Source organism: Sinocyclocheilus anshuiensis, unplaced genomic scaffold (assembly GCF_001515605.1).
Source record: "Sinocyclocheilus anshuiensis isolate Anshui unplaced genomic scaffold, SAMN03320099.WGS_v1.1 scaffold20, whole genome shotgun sequence".
NCBI classification, from domain to species: Eukaryota; Metazoa; Chordata; class Actinopteri; order Cypriniformes; family Cyprinidae; genus Sinocyclocheilus; species Sinocyclocheilus anshuiensis.
Window position 1 is genome coordinate 2,481,296 of NW_015558646.1, and position 22,656 is coordinate 2,503,951.

General features: G+C 37.7%; 1 protein-coding gene and 1 long non-coding RNA gene across 4 annotated transcripts in view; one reads left to right on the forward strand and one right to left on the reverse strand.

Annotated features, from left to right (window-relative positions):
- Positions 1-2,069, forward strand: part of LOC107680963 (casein kinase I) — a 25,545-nt gene extending 23,476 nt beyond the window's left edge. For all 3 annotated transcript variants that reach the window (XM_016477058.1, XM_016477061.1, XM_016477062.1), the window contains one exon: positions 113-2,069. In XM_016477058.1, coding sequence (XP_016332544.1) covers positions 113-120 — 8 coding nt within the window. In that variant the 3' untranslated portion in view covers positions 121-2,069. The remainder of the gene's footprint in view (positions 1-112) is intronic.
- Positions 1-20,710, reverse strand: part of LOC107680964 (uncharacterized) — a 23,947-nt gene extending 3,237 nt beyond the window's left edge. Inside the window, exons 1-2 of the long non-coding RNA XR_001633211.1 lie at positions 20,699-20,710; positions 10,511-10,518 (exon numbers count right to left, since the gene is read on the reverse strand). This is a non-coding gene — a long non-coding RNA (uncharacterized LOC107680964). The remainder of the gene's footprint in view (positions 1-10,510; positions 10,519-20,698) is intronic.
- Positions 20,711-22,656: the final 1,946 nt, after the last annotated feature.

The following is a 22,656-nucleotide window of genomic DNA, read 5'->3' on the forward strand; positions in this document are numbered from 1 at the left end:
TAATGCTTTGACGGGGTTGGCTGCATTGATTACAGTAGCTCAACCCCATTCAGATCTGTGCCACTAACTCTTAACCCTCTCCTCTCTATCTATCTGTCTCCCTGTCTTGCAGGTTTCTAAGCATTAAGACAATGTAATGAAGCAGAGCAGAGTGGTCGTAGCAGGATTTGCCTTCCAATCACACCCCGGCATCTAGGATCAAATTCACCAGAACCTGCCAGGCACTGTGGGCAACCTTTTTCCTGTTAAAGAACTTTTGTTCCATATACTATATATGTAATCGGTATATATAGATAAGATGCTCTGCATATATCTATATATTGGTATGTATATACTATATCCACACAGAGAGCAGGCTTGGTTTGGAGTTGGAAGCTGTAGCCTTTTCTATTGTCCTGTCCCTTAAGACTTTTCGCCCCTCCTCCTTTGAAACGGCAAACTGTAGAAAATGGGGATATAATTGTGCACATGCCAATATTTTCCCGAGTTTTCTCCTTCAGGAAAGCTGTTTGGGGTCCTTCCTGAATTCTTGGTTGCCCATCAGAGCAGCTTTGGCCCCCCTTTCCCTTCTCATCGTCCTCTCGTCACAAAGCGTGGCACGAACCCAGACACTCTTGTCAGAATGGAGACATCTGAGACACATTCATCCTTCAGTATTTTTTTCTTCCTTTCCTCGAGCAAATTGAAACATCTGAGATTAAATCTGTTTTGTTTTTTTTTTGTTTGTTTCAAATGTATCCAAATAATTAAAAAGGCAAACATTGGGTTTTGTTTTTATTTTCTAAAAAGGTAATTACAATTCTGCCTGCTGATGTGCTAGAGAGCTTCTAATGTGAAGATAAAAAACAAAACAAAAAAAGCATTCTAGTGACTACTAGGTTTCTCTTTAGAACGCTGCATTAACTATATTGTACTTGGTATTCTGAAGTCTAAAAAATAAACGAATAAACTCCACAGAAGTATATTCATTAAAAATTAGTCATCACTCTGAACTAAACCTGTATGTTAATTGCTTAGATGAAAATTGTATGCATATGATCTGGGTTTTTTCTCTTTGGAAAATGTTCATGTTGATTGAGAAAGTAACAATTCGTATTATTTGCTATGATAGGCTCAATGTTCTGTTTTTGAGAGAAAAATGTGCTCACTCCACCCTTCCCGTTACCATTTTTATATGCGCATATATTTTTTTTTTTAAATCGGAAAAAAAGAAAAATACTTTTTCAGTTTTATAGAGTTGTCTTTCCCTGTATTGAATCGATAATTTTGGGGAAAGGGTTTTTTGTTGCTTCTTCCTGTGGTGAAGCAGATCCTCTTGTAAAATATCTCTGGGACTTTCTCTCTGCAACAATTTTCACTGCTGTTTGGTTAGCAGTCTTCTGCTCATTTCCTTTTCTTTTTTTATTGCAAAGAAACATGTTGGAGGGGTTCTTTTCTATATAGTTTTGGGTCTTGTGAGGCAAGAGCAATTTTATTTTTTCTCCTTCGTTTTCCTCAGCCTTTAGCCACGACAAATGCACACCAGTAACTTGGCTTTCTTTTTTTTTTTGTTGATTTCCTTGCCTCCAAACTGTCCCTCAGAACCAGCTTTAAGTACTTAACAGCTGGACATTCTATAAAAGTGTAATTTATTCCCTTTTAGCATGTCAGAATAAATTAAAATGACTTCTCAGAAATGCTGTCCCAGTCTCTGTAATTTTACGAGAATGCACAAACTCGGATTACTGAGATTGTCCCCCTCCCTTTCCATTTGTTCAGGTTATCTGTCTCTAGTCTGCACATTTATTGAAGTACCACACAACCAGGCGTCAAACTTTTTTTGAAACTGAAAATTAAAATGAAATGCTTTAAAAATGAGAAGGCAAAATGCTTGGTTCTCGAGAAAATATAAAGCTTTGAATGACGTTGTCTCAAGTGTTTAAAGGGATATCTTTATGGAAATAATCTCAAGGTATTGCTGTAATCCAGGAAAGCAGTTCTTGTGGGGGTGGTGGGTAGTTCTAGGTGCTCGTGGTGTTTTAAATTTCCAGGATTTATATCTGTAAATATTAAAATGGCTTCAAATGGCAGGTGTGGAAATTGGTTAATGTGCTTATCGACGAACCTCAGAAATGGCTTCTTCAGTTTACTAAAACAATGCTTTTTTTAAATATTCAGCACTGAATTATTAATGCATTTATGTGTTACTAATTATAAAAATTCCTTTTTTTTAATTTTAGGGCAGCAGCTTTGTCCGACTTGTTACTGGGTCATCTGTAGGCGTTTCAAATCAAAGCATAGTCCCAGTTTACCTGTTATTAAATTAAGTAAATGACAAAGTGGTTTAAAATGTGCTGAGAATAGGTCTAAAATGGGACACTTCAAGGAAATGGATGAAGGGGGGAAGGGAGTGGGGTTCAGATCAACACATGCACAAAACAGCTGCTGCCTCATAGGGGGAGTGAATAGGAAGGCTCAGAACAAACCTGTTCAACAAAAAGCGTCAATATGTGAAGTTTAAACCCAAAACTTAAATATAACTGCCTTATATGATCATGTACCAATTTGTATTCTACAAATAACTCCTTTTAAGCACGTTCTTTGTATAGCCTTTGGTGTATTATTTAAAGACGGCCTTCATTTATAAAGTATGAATGACTTATTGCCCACTGAAGGCTCTGCTGAAGGACCCTTCCCTTTATGGAGGTGAGTCAAGCGTCACGTGACCGCACGCTGTACTGCTGTAGCTGTGTAATGTAATCCATGCTACACTACCACTTAATCTACCTCAGTTCCTCTATATCCCTCTGAAGGCATGAAATCGATGTTTAAAAAGATTAACTATTTTCCATTGAATGTACTTAAGAAAACAATATAAATTAAAAATAATGAAATAAAATAACTTTTGGGGAGGGGCAAATAATGTGCCTCGAAGGTAAGAGTAAATATATGTATATGTATATATATTTAAAACCTTTAAATGTGTCTATACATTTTGCCACTATCAGGACAATGATTATTGACGTTAAGCAATTTTATTGCATTTAATATTTGTATTACAATTTTTTAAACGTTCCTTTTTTTTCTTTCATATGTGAAAAATCTAAAATAGTTTTTCCGATGGCAGTTTCCCAGTGCATCGTGCCAGAAAAAGCTATTAAAATGGCCATTATAATGAAGTTTGGCCAAGAAAATCCTTTTATTGTTTTATGTGAAGTTAATATTGCCGTCTATGAATTCTGTGCTTGTAAAGCATATAATTTATATTCTGTATTTAACCTCAGGGTAACAACGAAATTGCTACATATCACCTCGTTCATGCTTTCTGATAAAAGATTTGGAGAAAACAAAAAAGCGTAATGTCTGGATGTAGATGTAGCAGGCGTCTGAGGATTTAAAATGTCCGCGTGTCATGAGGTGAATTTACATCAGATTTAGGCTAGACTAATCTCATCCAAACAGCAGATTAATCTCTCTGAGAACTACTGGATGAACTGGGAGTGGTCAATCCATATACAGCACGACACACGCCTCCTGTAGGGCATCTATCTGCACATCAATGAGAACACACCCTAATAATAAACACTCGTGCTTTTTAGCGACCGAGAATGACACACATTAAATCAATACAAGATCCATTTTTGTTTATTCTGGATTTTTTGTTGATTTGGTAAGAAACATTACTTTAAAAGTCACATATTTTCATGAGGGGCACAATAACGCAAAACATTTAATATTCTAACACCATATATTTATAACTTTGGCTCATACACCCAACTGCCACAGCTCAGAATATTAAAAAAAAAAAAATCTTAGTTCCCGTAAATGCCTCGGGCAACGACGCGACAGTTCCTCCATAGTCAAACACACGCGCCTCCTTGTGGCATTAATGAGACACTGCATCGGTTTCGATGAGCCTTTGTGACACACAGGCTGCTTCAGAAAAAGATCACGTTTCATCCTGTTGTTTGAGCGTAAACTAGTGTGCGGGGGTCAGTAATTGTATGCTTACCACGAGGGGTAAATGAAAGCCAATCCATTTGAAATAATATCAAAGTGTAACACAGAACTGCGCTCACTGTCTATGTGTAACAACTGGAAAGACTCTGTGCTGTGGGAAAAGGAAGAATTCAAAAGACCAGAGCAAACAGTGTAATAATACCCTTCTTTTACGTTAGGCGATAGTTATTTAGTTAATTCATACAAAAATTAAACAAGTAGGTGCCGTTTTGGCAGACAAGATGGTCATGTTCATAACGAAATAAGCAATACGGCGTCCAAATATTTAATTAGTACGTCTCATGAAACTGTAATGAAAAGTACGAGACACCTTTACACGTTCCGACACACCCAGCACGCCAGTGCTCTGGAAAAGCCCCCAGCATGTGGTGTCATTCACCTTCTCACACATTTCCGACACACCCTGTCTTAAACTGGCATTTGCTTTGACGTTTAGCAATGCACACTTAACACGCAGATAGCTACAGTCTTTCAACTGCATTAATCCTAGCGCAGAATCCATCAGAGGACAATGCTGAATGAACGAGTGAGTGAGTGTGAATTATTCATGCTAAAGGATTAGCCACTCCTCATACATAAAATGAAAGGCCCATTATAGTCCCTAGGCTTGTCTAATGACCTTAAGAATGGACCAGACTATCAAGTTTGTAATTTTTAGTTCACTTTTTATGACTTTGTGGTTAATCAGTGTAATTTTCATAACGACATGATGCTATTTAAATTCTAGAATATCCGCAGTGACTAGTGTGAGCATTAGGCCTACTATTGACATGTCGTAAAAATGGTTAATAGTGAAACTAGTAAAACAACACAGCTTGCAAAGCACTCAAAAGACATTTGACTGGTTGTCAAGTGTCTTTTGAGTGGGTGAGATGTATATTGTTGCAAATAAAGGACCTGTTTGTGTTCACAAAGTAGAGATGATGTCACATTCTCTGAAGTAGGCCTATGGCTTCCTGGTACTTTTTTAAAGTTTTGGAATCTTACAGATCGACGTTCCTAAAAATGAAAATTCAGTTGAAAGAATGCTTAGGAACATACTAACCTATCCACCTTATTTTTTTCCCGTAAGAGCGGACGCGACCATTTGTAAATTTATTGTGTCCGGCTTCATTAGCTTCCAGCTATTTGTAGCTGTACAAAACAGCTTGTTTTGGTGCTTGATATTGCAAACTGATGTGTCTTATACCATATTATTTAATGTATTGTTTTAATTATGAACACAATGGTTTGTAGTGCAAACAGTTTTACCGTTTACTGCACTGTTATTCTCCTCGTTATTTCCCAATAACATTGACTTAATATTATGGAAACTGGAATTTTCTTAGTTCCTAGTTGTTGAGTTAAAATTAAGTTGAAAGACTGTTGCAGGAATGTTATGCTAACCATTAAATAACGTTTTATTACAATTATGGAAACTAGACATATTTATGTTTCTACACTCTAAAAAATGCTGGGTTAAATACAACCCAGTGCTGGGTAAAATAGGGACAAACCCAGCAATTGGGCTGTTTTGACCCAGCGGTTGGGTTAAATGTTTAACCCAACCTTCTGGGTAGTAACCCAACCGCTGGGTCAAAACAACCCAATTGCTGGGTTTGTCCCTATTTTACCCAGCACTGGGTTGTATTTAACCCAGCATTTTTTAGAGTGTAGAATGTTGAGTTGTTAAAATTAAGTTGATAAGACTGTTGTAGGGATATTATGCTTACTTTAAAACAATGTTCCACTAACACTAAGAAAACTGGACAAGTTTTTCACATTTTTAAAACATTTTAAATTAAACAACTATAATATAATGTTTGAAAAACATTTTCTGAATATACATTTGTTTGCCCTTGGTTGCTGATTAATTGCCTCTTAACCTAACGGTGTTTTTTTTTTTCTGTAATGTGTCACTAGAAACACACACACAGAGCACTCAATACTGCTTGTCTTACCCAGCACATGGCGGACAGTGTGGCAAATCACGGGAATTCTCACTCCAAATGGAATGGCAGTGTGCGGTCTTGGTTAAGCAGATGGCTAAAGACGTTTGGCCTTGGGAACGTTGGCATTTGAATGAGAAAAATGGAGGGAAGAGGAAGAACACACCTTGGCATGCCAGGTGTGCCATGATCAGATTAATCAGTTGTGTGCGTCACACTTCCACGGCATTACCAGCCATGCAATTCCCTTCACCCTGTAGATCTCTTCCTTTGCGTCATATGTGCAAGTCTGAGCCAGAATGGAGAGATTTGTATTACATGCAGGTCAGAGTTTGTACTAGCATTTACAGTCAACTTTATTTAATCACATTTCAGTGTGTTTTATACAACAACAGGTCATCTAAAAGTAACCAAACCCCACCTTCAAAATCTGTCCATAACCTGATTAAATGTTTTATTTTGATTAAATTCAGGCATTCCATCTAACTCATGTCTAAACATGTTACTGCACTCAGCTAAACTTAGATTTACTGATATATACTTGCTGATCACAATAACCATTTCTAAAACAGCATTTTTATTATTCCTCTAATGCTCTTAGACACGTGTACTAGTCTATTGAGATTTTCATGTTGTTTGAACAGAGAATCATGACTCGGACTTTTATTGTTAAACTGCAATCCGCAAACAAAAGACCTGAGCAGCATGTTTACAGGTCATTTTTACAGTTGTAAATAGACATATTGCAAACCAAACCACAAATAACAAATATATATTAAAAAAAACAATAGATGTATTGTAATTATATACATAATTCCTAAATTCCTAACACTGTTTTTCTTCTAAATGAATGAAATAAAGAAATAAAAATAAATCAAATGACAATGAAACTTACAAAAATATCATATAATTTCACATATATATATATATATATATGAAATATTAAAAAAGCAATATGTTTACTAATTTTCTCATAAATATTTATTACATAATCATTTAGATACACTTAAATGTGGATAAACTTCAGAATGGTGTAATGAAATTATATATATATATATATATATATATATATATATAATGTTTTATTTTAGCTAGTTGCCAAAGTAACATATCTCATTTTAATTTAGTTTAAATTCATGTATACTGCCCCAAATAATCGTATTTGTACTAAGTTATTAAATTAATAGCAAATATACCCAGCCAGTTCACTATATTGTGCCAAAAAGAAACAACGTAAAAGGCACTACATAATAAGAATAAGAATAAAATCATATGAATAAAATATTTTACCTCCTGTTTTGCTATGGCAAAGTTTTTTGACCTCAGGCCTATCTATTGTTGTTTCTGGTTATGTAGCTATGCTTTACGCAGATGTGCTGCAACCCAAAATAACACAGATGTAGAAAAATGCAGAAAAGTTTGATTCAGCCTTGAAGCTACATATTTTTATCCTGTCACGTATTTACCATCTTGTCGTCTGAAGCACACACAGCTGTCTTTGTATCAGCATCTCTGCCGATGTGGATTCAGAGGCTCAGAATCACCAGAGCTGGATTCCACCAGGCAGCTGTTGGGCTGAACGTGACACGGTGCAACTCAGCACAGATCCTCGTGCCTTTCCCTTCACCCTCCTCGCATGTAAGCAAAACATATCAACATTTATGCAACTGATGTCTCTCAGGAGACCTTGATAAGAGTGAGAGTAGTTTTGAATTGCAATTGCTTTACAGTTTCTTGTTTACTATTATTTAAATACATATAATTGTCAGAGGGCCAAATGTGTGGATCTTTTCCTCCCACACAGTGTCAAACATTTCAGTGGCAGCATTGGTAAATAGTATAAGAAATCTCACATAAATGTATGAGCATCTACCGCCCACTTAATCCTGAATGACTCACTGCACATAGGTGCCTGAGCATCTGTATACAGTATTATAAAACAATATCAAAAATGCATTATTTAATGAATGGTCTCTTTGATTAGGCTACCTGTTCACATTTTCTTTCTTGTTCACATTTACATTAACACAAATAGAGGGGTTACCATACATGGTCTTATAGTAGGACTGCTGTGATAACTGTAAAAAACGTATATAGCTCCAGTCACACTTCAGTAAAATTCCTGTAATCTGAGCCACCACGTGTGGGCTGCGGTTTCCCTTTGAAACGCCTTACAACGTGAACTGCGCCCCCCTGTGGACATTGTGTTTGATGTTCTGTACATTTTCACTAATAGGTGGCGCTGTTTTTTCATGTCATTTGATAAATGTAAGTAAAGGCTTTACAATATCTTTCAAAGCAGTATAAACAATTGGTTAAATAGGGATATATTAAAAAGTCAGTAACAACACTTTTTGATGAATAAACAATAACAACAAGTTTTAATGAAACATTGAAGGAGGTCAACATCAGTTCATGTATTTATTGTCTTTACATTATACATTTAAAATTATTATATTTAAATCTGTAAATGATTTAGCATATAATATATAATATCTTTATCTTTAAAATATAACTACCTTCATCGTCAATATAACATATAAAATATATTTGTAATATAAACATTCAAAGTTTGGGGCAGATTTTTTAAATGAAATATATTCTCTTATTCAGCAAAGACACATTAAATTGATCAAAAGAGACAGTAAGCATATTTATAATGCTACGAAAGTTTTCCATTTGAAATGAATGCTGTTATTTTTATTAATCACAAATCCTGAAAAAATCACAGTTTCACAAAAATAGTAAGCAGCACAACTGTTTTTACTGTTGATAATAATAATTAATTTCTTGAGCACCAAATCAGCATTTTAGAAGGATTTCTGAAGGATCATGTGATACTGAAGTCTTTAGTAATGGCTGCTGAAAATGCAGCTTTGCCCTCACAGGAATAAATTGTGACCCTGGACCACAAAACCAGTCTTAAGTGTCAATTTTTCAAAATTGAGATGTATACATAACCTGAAAGCTGAATAAATAAGCTTTCCATTGATGTATGGTTTGTTAGGATAGGACAATATTTGGCCGAGATACAACTATTTGAAAATCTGGAATCTGAGGGTGCAAAAAAAATCAAAATATTGAGAAAATCGCCTTTAGAGTTGTCCAAATGAAATTCTTAGCAATGCATATTACTAATCAAAATTAAGTTTTGATATATTTACGGTAGAACATTTACAAAATATCTTCATGGAACATGATCTTTACTTAATATCCTAATGATTTTTGGCATAAAAGAAAAATCTATAATTTTGACCCATACAATGTATTTTTGGCTATTGCTACAAATATACCCCAGTGACTTAAGACTGGTTTTGTGATCCAGGGTCACAATTATAAATTATTCATGTTAAAATATATTAGAATATAAACCAGTTATTTTAAATTGTAATAATATTTCACTATATTACTGTATTTTTAATTCAATAAATGTAGCCTTGGCGAGCATAAGAAATGCTAAATAAACCTTGACAACCCCAAACTTTGGAATGGCATATTGCAATACATGTTACATTTTAAAAATGTTAAAATGGAGTATAACTAGTGATCATATTATAAAATATTATTTGATAAATTCAGTTGTCCAGCCCCACCCCCAAGAACAGTATTTCCAGGAATCCCCCTTATGATTGCCCAAGGGATTCCTGGGAAAACTGGACCCCGGGGATGGGGAAATGATGGAATGCATTGACGGAAGACTGGCAACAATAGAAGCACATTTAATCCTAGAATTACCAACACCTGGTCTACCAAATAAAGCTAATGATAAACAACAATGGTTAGGCTACTGTTAATTATAAATGAGTATTTTATTCAATAGCAATCTCAAATTTGTCATTTAAAATCAAGGTATCTTGCGTTCAGTGTATTGCCCTTCCTCCCGAGCTACAGTGCTTCATCTCAGACTCCCAGTTGACCAGAGATGCAGCACTGCACCTTGGGCCTGAGGACTGTAGGGCGAATGAATCATGCAGGACTCCTTTTGTGTTTTCCATCTTACCATCTTTGATCAACATGGACTATGACCTCCTACATCCTGTTGATTACATGGGAGGTGACTCAGTCTCATATAAAGAACCAGAGGATGAATTTGGATGAATTCCTCAGTTTGTCACCGAGCCAGCCGGTCTGACCTGCAGCTATTAAACCTAAAGATCAGGGGCAGAAGATGAATATTCAATTACACATTGATAGATGGTATTTATTTAGTGTTTTCTCCCTTTTTGGACAAAAACACTGACGAAATTTGATGGATGTTTGTGGGGGAAGTGTTGTGGGTGTATAGGAAATGGCTTTGACCTACATGCCCTGATCTCCCCACAAACCTCTCAGCTTTTCCTTCCTATTCCAGTCTTGATCCTATGCTTTGGAATATGCCACCCAGGATAACGGAAAGCCTTTATGTAGCGATTCAGACACAAATAAGCTTGCCAGCCTGACAGCGGGATATTTAGCATGAGCTCTTGCCTCTGAAAGTGGCTGTCACCCAAGAAAAACCTTGGAGCTGCGGGACTCCAATCCACTAAACAAACAACTGCACACTTGCTCTGACTTCCAGCGCTTTTCTGCCCCCAGCGGTATACGGCTAAGACTGGCTCTGCTAGATCGGTGGTTGCAGAACAGGATGTTTATTCCTGCAGTGGACATCTGTATACTCAAGTTCAAAGCAACATCAATGCAGAGCCGTCTGCCTAGTGCCCCTGAGTCAGTGTACCGCAGAATGCGAGGCCACACCCCTTTATACACAACCACTCCCTGTCTCAATCAGACCGGTCCGCAGGGAAGCCGGGTTCAAGGGGACGGCCTTTCTCATCCTATAAAATCCCAACCGAACAGAGGTGGTTAAACAGGCTGATTTGACACATATTCAAGAAGCAGGATGTCTGAAAAGATTCATAAACCTGTCAGAATCCAGCCCAGTGTTGGTTTTATCTTCTCTAATGACGCTTTTCCACTGCATGGTACGGCACGGTACGGTTCACCTTTGGGGGTTTTTCCACTGGGTACAGTACCTGGTACTTTTTTTAGTACCACCTCGGTTGAGGTTCCAAGTGAACCGTACCGTTACCAAAACGTGACGTGTAAACTCTGCTGACCACGGATTGGCCGGAGAGAATCGTCACTACCTGCGTCACTGAACTTGCGACACAAACACAACAGAACCGCTAGATTTAAATCAGCACAGCCAGCGAAGGATCGAATGCAACTGTTTTGAACAAGCGCACCTTTTTTAACAACCAAAAAGTGGCTGTTTCGTTGTCTGTTGAGGAAGTACAGACGTTCCTCTCGTTGATAGCAGAGGAGCGGATCCAGCGAGAGCTTGATGGGGCGACGTGGAATGAAAAAGTTTTTCAGGAGTCGCAGCAATAGAGGCGGCGCAACTATAAGGACATGTGAATAATCCCGCCCACTCTAAAGCGGTACTGAACTGCAGTGGAAACGCAAACCGAGCCGAGTCGTACCACGCAGTGGAAAAGCGCCATAAGTAGCAGATGACATGGTTCAAATATGTTTAAAAGAGTCTGACCCCTTCCCAATCATGTGATAACACCACACTGGCATCTGCATAGCTGAAAATCCTCGCTCTAGTGCCGTCAGCTCTCTGAATGTGCTGCTGTCTGATGCTGTGGTGTGTGGAAACCACAAAATGCTACTGTATAGCACCCAGAGCTGAGCTCATTCTCACAGACAGGCAACTCTTTGCTCTCCTTCTATATATTTTGTGGATCGTTTTCACTTCTCCATCCAGGAAGCGGGTGTGATTATGCAGGATCATTCGCTCGCTCTGACACAGCTCTCTAATGGCTTTTCCAGCAGTGCTGTGGTTTATGGAGAGAGATGAGGGCAGCAGGCATTAACAGACAGATATGCAGCTTATCCACAAGGTACTGTTCGCAGTTTACAGTAAAATCCTTTGGAGAAGCACTCAAGGGCTCGGTTGACAAGCACGTCTGGCTCCACTTTGTTGCTGTTTATAGACTGAAATGAAGCACGGTGACCTATTTCTGAGTACAACAAAGGAAAAACGTCCACTTAGTCTTCCTTTTAAGTATATTATATAGGAGCCTGTTTTCGTTTTAGAGTACAGGTTAATTGTGAGGTGAAGTTTAAGAAATAGTCACGTTGTGAGATATGAAGTCATGACTGTGAGATGTAGCCGCAATTATGAGATTTCAAGTCAAATTGTGTACTGTAATGTCACAGCTGTGAGATATAAAGTAACAAAATATATAATTGTGAGATATAGGTATATTTATGAGATATAAAAGAAATTAAATTCTGAGATTATAAAGTCACACTGTCGGTTATAGTCACAACTGCAAGATGTAAAGTAGAGATATTGAGAGATTTAAGTCAAATGTTGAGATATAAAATCACAAATATGAGATACTGTCACAATTACAAGATTTAGATTTGAGATATAAAGTCACACTGTCAGTCACAAGTGCAAGATTTCAAGTCAAATTGAGACATAATGTTCCAAATGTGAGATATAGTCCCAATTATGAGATATAAAATTGACTGAGATATAAAATCACAATTGCAAGATTTAAAACTCAATTATGAGATAATGTCACAATTACAAATAATAAAATGTACTTTTTGAGATATAAAGTCACAACTGCGAGATGTAAAGTAAAAGTGTGACAGATACGGTCCAAAAATGTCAGATAATGTCATAATTATGAGATGCAAAATATTGAAATATAAAATTTACATTCAGAGATAGACAGTAAACTGCAGAGTCATAAGATGTAAAAATGTACATTCTGAGATATAAAGTCACAACTGCGAGATTTCAAGTCAAATGTTGAGATATAAAGTCACAAATATGAGATATTGTCACAATTATACAAGTTATACAATTGAATATTTTGAGGTATAAAGTCAAACTGTCAGTCACAAGTGCAAGATTTAAAGTCAAACTGTGAGACATAAAGTCCAAAATGTGATACATAGTCACAATTATGAGATAAAATTTAGTCACAATTGCAAGATTTAATGTCAAATTGTGAGATATTGTCAAAATTACGAGATATAAAATGTACTATTTGAGACATAAAGTCACATTGTGAAATATAAAGTCGCAACTGCAAGATTTAAAATTACATTGTGAGATAAAAAGTTGCAATTACCTTTGTTATTATTATTTTTATACAGAAACGGGCTTCCATAACATTAAAAGAAATCTCAAGGATATGGAAGGGAATACAGTATATTATCACCTGAAGCATGTTGTGTCAACTGTCCATGTTGTGTCCCCCCCCCCCTGCAGACTCTGTAATGAGAGATAAAGATGGAATCTCATTAACAGAAATTCCAGGATAATGTCACTGCTAATTCTACCATTCCAGTGTCATGTGCAACAGCCAAGAGGTACAAATATCAGTGATTTTCCACACATTTCTCAGTTGACTTTGTGTGAAAAGACTTTATCAACAATTATCCTCATAGGGTTTCAGAATGCCCCAGGCGGCTTTGATAAGGAGGCTAAGAATCCCAACAAATCCCGCTTAATTGAATTTGTGGAGTATCAAATTGACTACAAAGCAGAAAGTCTCTTCCAAAAAAATGGGGGAAAAGTGGAGAAACAACATGAAAATTCCTAAGTCTTTTTTTTGAGTCTTTTCCAGCAAGTGAGAGCTTTAGGTTGTCTCGTATCCCCCTTCTGGAATTTCCCTCAGCCCATATAAGGATGTCTTAAGGGATTTTATTTTGGGATAATGGAAAATGTAGCTGCGCTTTCGATAAACATTCACTCTTTCAGCCTCTTACGGCCAGTGATTGTGGAAGCAGATAGTTTGTCACAGCTCCGTGTGCCCTCCCCTCCCCTGGTCGCTCTCCGCCGTACTGCCTGCATACATTCCCTTTTCTAGTCACAGCTGGCGGGAGCCTGACGTAAAAGGCAAAAGAGAGCCGAAGGTGTAGAAGAAGCCAGAAAACTTCGAGGGAAATCTGCCTGAGTATGTGTAGCCAAGGCCTTGGGTCTCGTGTTTGACAGTTGTGAATATCCTTTCTGTGAGATATTATGGAGCCGGATGTCTCAGTTATTATTCCATGTGAGGGAAAACTCAACAAACACATCCTGCTGCCAGGCTCTACGCTTGTGGAGAAACTCATACTGAACTACTGCCTAATAAGTGAGCCCCAATAATAAACATCGCATCCTGTTGGTTAAACCCTAGTTCCCAGGCTCTGTCCTACTTGGGAGGCAAGAGTTAAATTTATCTCACAATGGGAATAGACTGGATATGTGAATCAAAATTTATCCCATATCCTATTTTTTTTGTAAAGATACGTTTTCAAAATCCCCCAAAGTATGTTAATGGTTATTTCAAGCATGACATGCAAAGAATGTCTCAGATTTCTTGGCATGTTGTGTTGTATGAGGCAGTTCTGGCGGGTTGGCTGTATGCTGAGGTGAACCTCACACACCTCCAATCACACCAGATGGCCTTCAGTTTCTACAAAAGCTGATACACACACACACAGTCTGGCCATTTAGGAGGAAGTCTACAGTCCTGATCTAAAGATTGCCTAAGTGTTACCAGCTTTACACACTTCACAGCACGCCAGCTGTTTTTTGCAATAGTTAAAAAAACAAATCATTCCAGAGACAAAACAAAAAAACAGAGATTGTGGCAAGACTATGATTTAATGTCCAGTTTGAAAGTCACTTACAAATAGTGTAACATTATTTTAGTTAGCTAAATATATTTTTGTTAACTGAAATAAAAATGCAAGCTAAAATAATTGTATAAACTGAAAGAAAAAAAAAATTGTATAAAAAAATCAGAACATATTACTCTTTGGTTTTAATTGTTAATTATGTGTATAATATACATTTTTTAACCTTTAAAACCTGCACTGATTAAACATGAAACATGAAAAAATGCATTTTTAATATTATTTTACAGTAAGTTCTAAGAAAAGATGTTCTTGGCAGCTACAGAAGAATTTTTAACTAAATGAATATAAAATAAATATACATAAAAAACTAACAGAAGAAAATAAAAATAAACTGAAGACACTACAACAGTGAAACAGAGCAGAGTGAATCATAGGGGTGATGGAAATGGCATGTGATCTGTGTAAACGTGTGTATGTGATCCGGAGAGAGAGAGAGGGATACGGTGAAGGAGCGAAAGAGAGAGTTATTACAGTGACAGGCCAGACTAGTGCCAAAACGCTCACCTCCACAGATGAGGAAGATGCTGTGTTTACACAGACACAGATCTGTGTAAACGTGTGTATGTGATCAGGAGAGAGAGAGAGGGATACGGTGAAGGAGTGAAAGAGAGAGTTATTATAGTGACAGGCCAGACTAGTGCCAAAACGCTCACCTCCACAGATGAGGCAGATGCTGTGTTTACACAGACACAGACTCTGGCTTGATAATGGAGAGCGCGAGCATGCCTAAACATTGCCTTTTAAGGTTCCCTCTCATTTCTCCCCATCTCCTTAAATCATCACGACAGGAAACGAGAAGGAGGGGAGGGAGGAGGGAGGGCACCCGCCTGTTACCTCTCTCTCTGCTCTGTCTAGCTCTTGAAGCTAATCTCTCTTCTGAAGATCAGGCTTATGCATTTAACATTCATCCATTCAAATAGAATATCAAATTAATAGCCGTTATCTATTTTAGATTCTTTTGGGAAACATATGTAATTCACGAGGATGCATTGTTAACGCACACCTTGTAGTGTTTTACTGAGAATGAGATGTTGTGTAATTAGAACAATGCTATGGGGTTTGTTTGCTTGTGATCTTCTGCTCAGCACTTGTACTATGAATCTCGCCATACAACCCCTTTTTACGCTATCACTACTGTGATCAGAAATGATTTCAGTAAACTTACAATGTGAAAAATAGATGGTAAAAACTTGCAGCTGTTCCTGTAAAAAATATGGAGACAACCACCATAATTATTAATTAAAAGACTATTTCACCACTTGAGGGGTAGCTCACACAACATTAAATTAATGTAATAAATACGAACTAAACAGCATAAAATGTAACAAACAACCTAATGTATATAACTCTTCAAATAAATAAGGAGAAACTGAAATATTTAAATAAAATGCAATGTGACGTGTCATGTAGGGATTTCTGGGAACATATTTTTTTTCTTTCTTTTTTTTTCTTTTTAATAATGTGACTATTTAAAAGAAAAGCATGCAATTATTTATATTGATTAAACTAACAGTTAAATCTAGATTCCCCCCATGCTTAATAAGATAATTTACAACTCATTAACCAAGTTTTATTGTCATGGTTTTGCTTTTTTCTGAGAAAAAGCTGAGAAAAGATGTTAGCTATGTAGTGGCATTTAGTCTGGCAAAAAGAAGAAAGCTAGAAAGGCCGATTTATGCATTGTTTTTAGTTTGCATGTTACTTCTTGGGTCAATTTTATGCTTGATGCCTTCAAACTTTCTCTGCTAAGACATGCCATTCTCATATGCCACCTCTTTCTTCAACAAATGTGAAATATTCATTTGACAAGGTTAAAAGGAAGGGAAAACATTTGCAATTGACTAAGAGATATGAGATCATTAACATTTCTCAGGTACATCTAAACATCATAATAAAAACCAACATCCCCTTTTACAAGCCAAAGGCCCAGCAGGAGCGCTTTATGGCCCAAAAAGGAACTGACAAACCCCTAAAGCATTCACAAGTAATTGTAATGTGGAGTGGTGTGTATGTGGAAAAAACACTCCCAGACAGACAGGACAGCGCTCTCTATCAGCACCTCAGAGCTTAACTGGGGGGTGTGCTATAGTCCCTAAATGTCACATGTGAGTTTTTAGGGGGCCTGAGGCTGTGTGGACCCATATGAGTGGGTGGACATGGGCTTTGGGTAGTCCCTGGTGAGCACCTAACCCCCCTTCTTTCCCTTTTCCCACTGTTCATGTGAAAGTGACCCTGGGAACTGGGGTCCCCAGGGGCTCGGGGAGGGGAGCAAGTGATTCAGGGGACAGGCCAAAGCACCAAGGCTGCCACAGGGTCATGTGAAAGCACTCTGCTGTGATGGCTGCCAGACTTTTGACTCCTCACAAAATAAATAATGCACTTCCTTTCCCTCCCTCACTGTCTCCAGCTCAATAATCCCCTCCATCCCTCTATCTAATCTGTCCATCAACACACTCTAATCTGTCCATCTGTCCATCAACACACATGTGATGTTCATCCATCCAGAATAAGACTTACAGTATAATGTAGATTGGAATATAAGACTTTGAGGGTTACAGGACTTTGGGCGGCACTGGCAACAATACGGTAAACAAATGTGCATACAAAGGAAAGGTTTCACAGCTAATGAGGAACTGTTGGTGCTCATTTGAACTTTTTCCAATTTAGGGCTACAATAAATAATATGAATAGTATTGTATATTAAGAGTAAATAATACAAAATAATACAATAACAAATAATGCAATACAATATACAGTGCATATATATATATAAATATATAATATTTAAATATAATAATATAAAAATATAATAATAATAATAATTCAAATTATTGGAACATTTTTGCAAATTATATAAAAAATAAATGATATAATATTTTTTTATAATTTTTTTTTAAAGATTTGAAACACCACACAAACTAGCTAATAGATGGTTAATAGAGATATTGGTTTGAAATCACCCAACAGTTGTAAACATTATGTCAAAATCTAGTGTTTATGTTGAATGCAGCCAGATTGAGTGTGCTCAAAGTCTGTCATCAAAAATCTAAAAGTTATACCAAGATGGGCCATAACTGTTCTTTTTAAGCTATTGGTGCAAATTTTCAGTCCTTCTGCAATGTGTTCAATGTGTATCATGTCTTTTACTTTATATGGGCATGCTAAGATTCAGCTTGAATGTGTTGGAATGTGTGTGTGTGTGTGCGTGTGAAAGACTCAGAGTGTGTTTCAGTAGGTCACCAGAGTGGCATCCCTGGACTAGGAAAGTTAAACGCTGACCCCAAGCCTAACAACAGCTGGCCACATCTGCTGGCTCTCCTCCTCCTCCGCTCCCCCCCTGAATCTGATATTTGCAACTTTCCAGAAACAAAGGATGGGAGGAACGGAGGAGAGAGTGTGGGGGATGGAGGTCTGCCCCTCATTTCTCTCGCTCTAACAATTTCATTAGACACTGCTGCTGAGATATTTAGTAAACTTCCTAATGTGCTTATTGACAGGAGATACTGCACATGGTGGAAAGTTGGTGTAGTCTGAGAACTTAGTGAGACATTGAAAGTAGTAGATTTAAGACGGTTTTCTGAAAATGTAAACAATAATTGCTTAATAGCGCACATGAAATTTAGTAAAATTAGGGGACATTTTGACTACAGTTTCTTATTTAACATCTGATTTCACAGAATTCATGTTCAAAGTCAAATTCAAAGGCCAGTTAAACAGCAGCCGGATCACATTCCCCAATGAAGCTTTCGAGACTGTGCTCTGTGAGGTCAATTCACATTTCGGCCCACTATCCCCAGGTGAACTCTCCTGTTACACTCCCTAGCACACACTCAACCTGCAGCACGCAAGCACAATGCAAGTCATCTGCGATTCATCAATACCATTTGAAAACATAAAACTAGGTTTTCATGAGTTATTCCATCCTGTCTTAATCAGAGGACTTTGATTGAGCTTTGATTCATAAGTGCACTCCTACAGGAAAGCCACATTTGGTGATTGTTTCCTAGCACCCTATTGCTCTCAGTACCTGAAGGGGAAGCACTCACTGTATCAGCGGAGTGTTTTTAGCCAGCTGGATCAGCTCAGTGTCACCCTGCTCTCAATGACAGCTTGACATGCCTGGTATGTCACAGTATCTCATGAGCAACATGAGCATTGACCAACCAACAAATTAATTTGCTACATTTACCTTCACGAACTGAGTCGGATGTTTATAATAGTAGGTTGAGATAGACTTACCGCAGTCTGTTTTGAAGAAGAAGGATCGTTCACACTGGTCCTGGCTGATTTGGTTGGGTTGGGAGGGTGGCTGGGTGTTTGGTGTCGGGATGGGTAGAGATGCAGAGAGGTGGTCCCCGCTCATGGACGCTGTGCGCTCCACCGTCTGAAGGGGGTTCCCGGTGCGAGGCTCCTTTTTGAAGCATGGCCGGCTTGGGGAGCAAAGACTTTTCTTTTACCTTATATGAGGCAAGGGGCCGGCTTACTATCAGAGTGGCACGTCAGGGAAAGCCTCCCGAGCTGCCTGATTGGCTGGTGTAAGAGCCCCCGTGACCCCGAGCTGTGACCCGCAGTGTGTGAGGATGAGAAGAGACGGGGAGGGAGGACTCAGGCTAGGGGGCTGGGCCCGCCGTTTCAGTCTAAGGAAGGCACGTTTGACAATTTTCATATTTCTTCTAAATTTGGAGATTTCTGCCTGTGCTGGAGTCTTGGCCGGCCTCTCTGAGAGTCCATGTGGAAACCATTAACAACAGAGGGCTCTTTGCCATTCCTGCCTGGAAACACACAGGCTCTGCGCAGACACAGTTATTTAAAATAATTAACATCCTCTCAAAAGCACTGCGCTTCCCCATATGGGAAAGCATTTGCTTACAGAATGCTGGGAATCATATACAAGTCACAGTTAGAAAAGAGTTAGAGAGGGGGTAAGAAAAAAAGAGAGAAAGAGGTTTGTTTATTTTCCTCAAGGAGGCAGAATTGCAGTTGGGCTCAAAAACTGTCTTCACACAAAGACGTTCTCTGTTGGCGGCTGTTCAAACTGTAACCAGATAAAACGTCACAATAAATTTGGGCAAATCAGAATATCAAGCCAAAATTGTAACATTATGATTATATCACAGTGTACAAATAAAAGCCAGAGCAAGTTGTCACATTTTTACTCTATTGATTATTACACATCCTAAAGTCATGGCTATAAAAACACTATTCGACATTTCAATGGTTATTGCCCAGAAACAAAGACATTTAATACACCAGTGTGGGTTTATTATTTCCAAATACAAATTTCTTTACTGGCATCAATGGTTCCATTAAGAACTTTTTAACATCCATGGAACCTTTTCAATGCACAAAGGGTTCTTTATAGTGGAAAAGGGTGCTTTAGATTATTGAAATGTTCTTCACATTAAGAAAAAACTGTTATGTGAAAAGTTATTTGGGGAACCAAAAATGGTTCTTCTATATCATCACTGAAAAAAACCCCACCTTTAGAACTAAAACTATTTTGATATTTTAATTTTAGTTTGGAGGACAGAAATCATGTGTTATTTTTAAAATTCTAAATATCCTAGTTGTGAAGTAGATAGTTTGAAACCAACCACTGCTAGACTTTTGGCTCAAAACCTTCTGAGACGTAACCCTTGTGACAACTTTCCCGTGCGACATCTAGTCCCGGACTAAAAAAATATTTAGATGAAGCCGCTGTATGTTTTTGCTTTCATGACACAAAGATTAACGGCAGTGAAATGGTCATCTTCAGGATGATGGACACTGTGTGTAACAGGCCTAGGGAAAACTGTTATCTAACAATATAATATGGCTCTGGAGATCATCATTACACTGACCGCTGGCAACACAAACAGTTTGCTAATGAAATCACACACCCACATGGATAAACTGGAATCTGTGTGTTAATGATTAATCTATTAGCCAATTAGCGTTTTTCTGTGGAGGTCTTCAGATGGCCAGATTTGATATTCTTTAAGTGTGTTTTTGTATTTATTTAATTGTAATGTAATACTCAGTGTTGTCTTACATATGCTGACCCCTTTCTAATTCTGAGAATGTACATATAAGCAGCAGACCTTCACAAACCAGACATTCATTCACACCGCATCTCGGCATCAATGGACCAAGACATCTGCTGAGGGGAGAGATAAGAGCGATTATAAAGGAAAGCAAGACAAAGCCTTGACCTTGGGCCGTGCTCGCCGCCAGATGAATTTTCCTCCTGGACACGTCGAGCCACAGAGGTCAAAGAGGCAGATTGGATATGGCTAAACAGAGAGCGAGGGGGTGGTGAGGTCTGTCTGTGAAATGTCCATAACGGTTAGATCCCCTTCTCGCCCTCGTCCATAAAGGAGCCTGCAAAAGACTAATGTTTAGAGGGGCTGTCTCCTCCAGACCCATGCTCTGGAAAGACTAAATTTAGACAGGAGTGAAGTGGAGAAGCGTGACAACACGGTGTCAGTGTGAGCCATTGTTCGGTGAGTCCTTCATTAGCTTCAGCGAGTGGCAGAAGAGGTCGCCCCCTAGCTCTCACCGAGAAGTCTTAAAAAGGCAATGTTTGGGGAAGATTCTCTGTTTACATCTGGAGAAACGGGGGCTTTTAAAAACAGCAGCCAACCCGTGCCTCGTGGCTTGGCAGCCCTGAGCGTTAATGGCCTGGCTGATGAGTTCTTTTCCTCCAAATAGAGAGCGTCATACTAGTGGAGTGTAGCAGTGTAATTTCCCTCTTTGCTAGATTTCTTTATTTTATGATATTTGAATAATGGCTCTGGATGCATGTCTGGGTTTTATTCTCTTTATGGTGTCAAAATGGTTATGTATATAGCTGAAAACAAAACAAAACAAAACAAAGTATTGCAGAAGCAAAGTCGTTTTGAATTGCAAAAATAATGTATGTTGTAAACAAAATGGAAAGAATTATAAAACATTTTTTTGTCAGCAATTACTTTGCAATACCTATTTTTATGTAAATAAATTCAAAAGTATATTTAAAAATATAAAATCTGGCCATCTGAAAACATTTATAGAAAAGCATAAAACAATGAAGAGTGAAGAACAATTACATAAAATGCTTCATTGTTTTTTGTGCAATTAAATACAGTTTTTTGCAACTAAATGCATCATTTTAACTCTATACCCATATGTTTTGAAGCTGTTTTCTGCCACAGACTTTGAGCCCACACAGTACAGAACAGAACAACGTGTTTAGTTCTAGCGATAGATGACTCGTTGAGACTCATACACAGCTCAGATATACAAAGATGAATACAATCTGCAAGACTGTTTACATTAATGTGTATTTTTGGGGGGCTTTTGCTTGGGTTAACAAACTGACGGACTGATTCTGAACTTTTAAGTTAACAATACAGGTAACATCTTGAAACCATTGCAAAAACTGGAAATTCTGAGACCAATTTTACAGTCCATTTCCATGAAAAATATCATACTGGGGTCTTTAATTAGTGGACCTTGCAAGAGGTTCAGCATGTGACTCATCACGAAACATTTGTTATATGAAATATAAAAGATTTCACAAAAGATTTCTATTTCAAATAAATGCTGTTCTTTTGATCCTTCTATTTATCAAAGAATCCTGAAAAAATGTAGCCCGGTCAATTGATTTCAACAGTGATAAGAAAATGTATCTTGAGCACCAAATCAGAATATTAGAATGATTTCTAAAAGATCATGTGACACTGAAGACTGGAGTAATGATGCTGAAAATTCAACTTTGCCATCACAGGAATAAATTACAAATAGAAAATGGCTATTATTTCATAGTATTACTGTTTTTACTGTATCTTTGATCAAATATATGCAGCCTTGGAGAGCCGAGACTTCTTTCTTTTTTTAACTTACAACTTTAAAGAAGGAATTTGAGCCATATTTATGGTCCATATAAATACAAGCATTTTCCCAGTATTGTAACACAGGCTAATACCACAAATTGTTAAAATCACTATATAAATGAATTTGTTTAAAATTATCCCTAAGTAATTAGAAAAGGCAGTGAGATTTCAGTGGCAAGCAACTC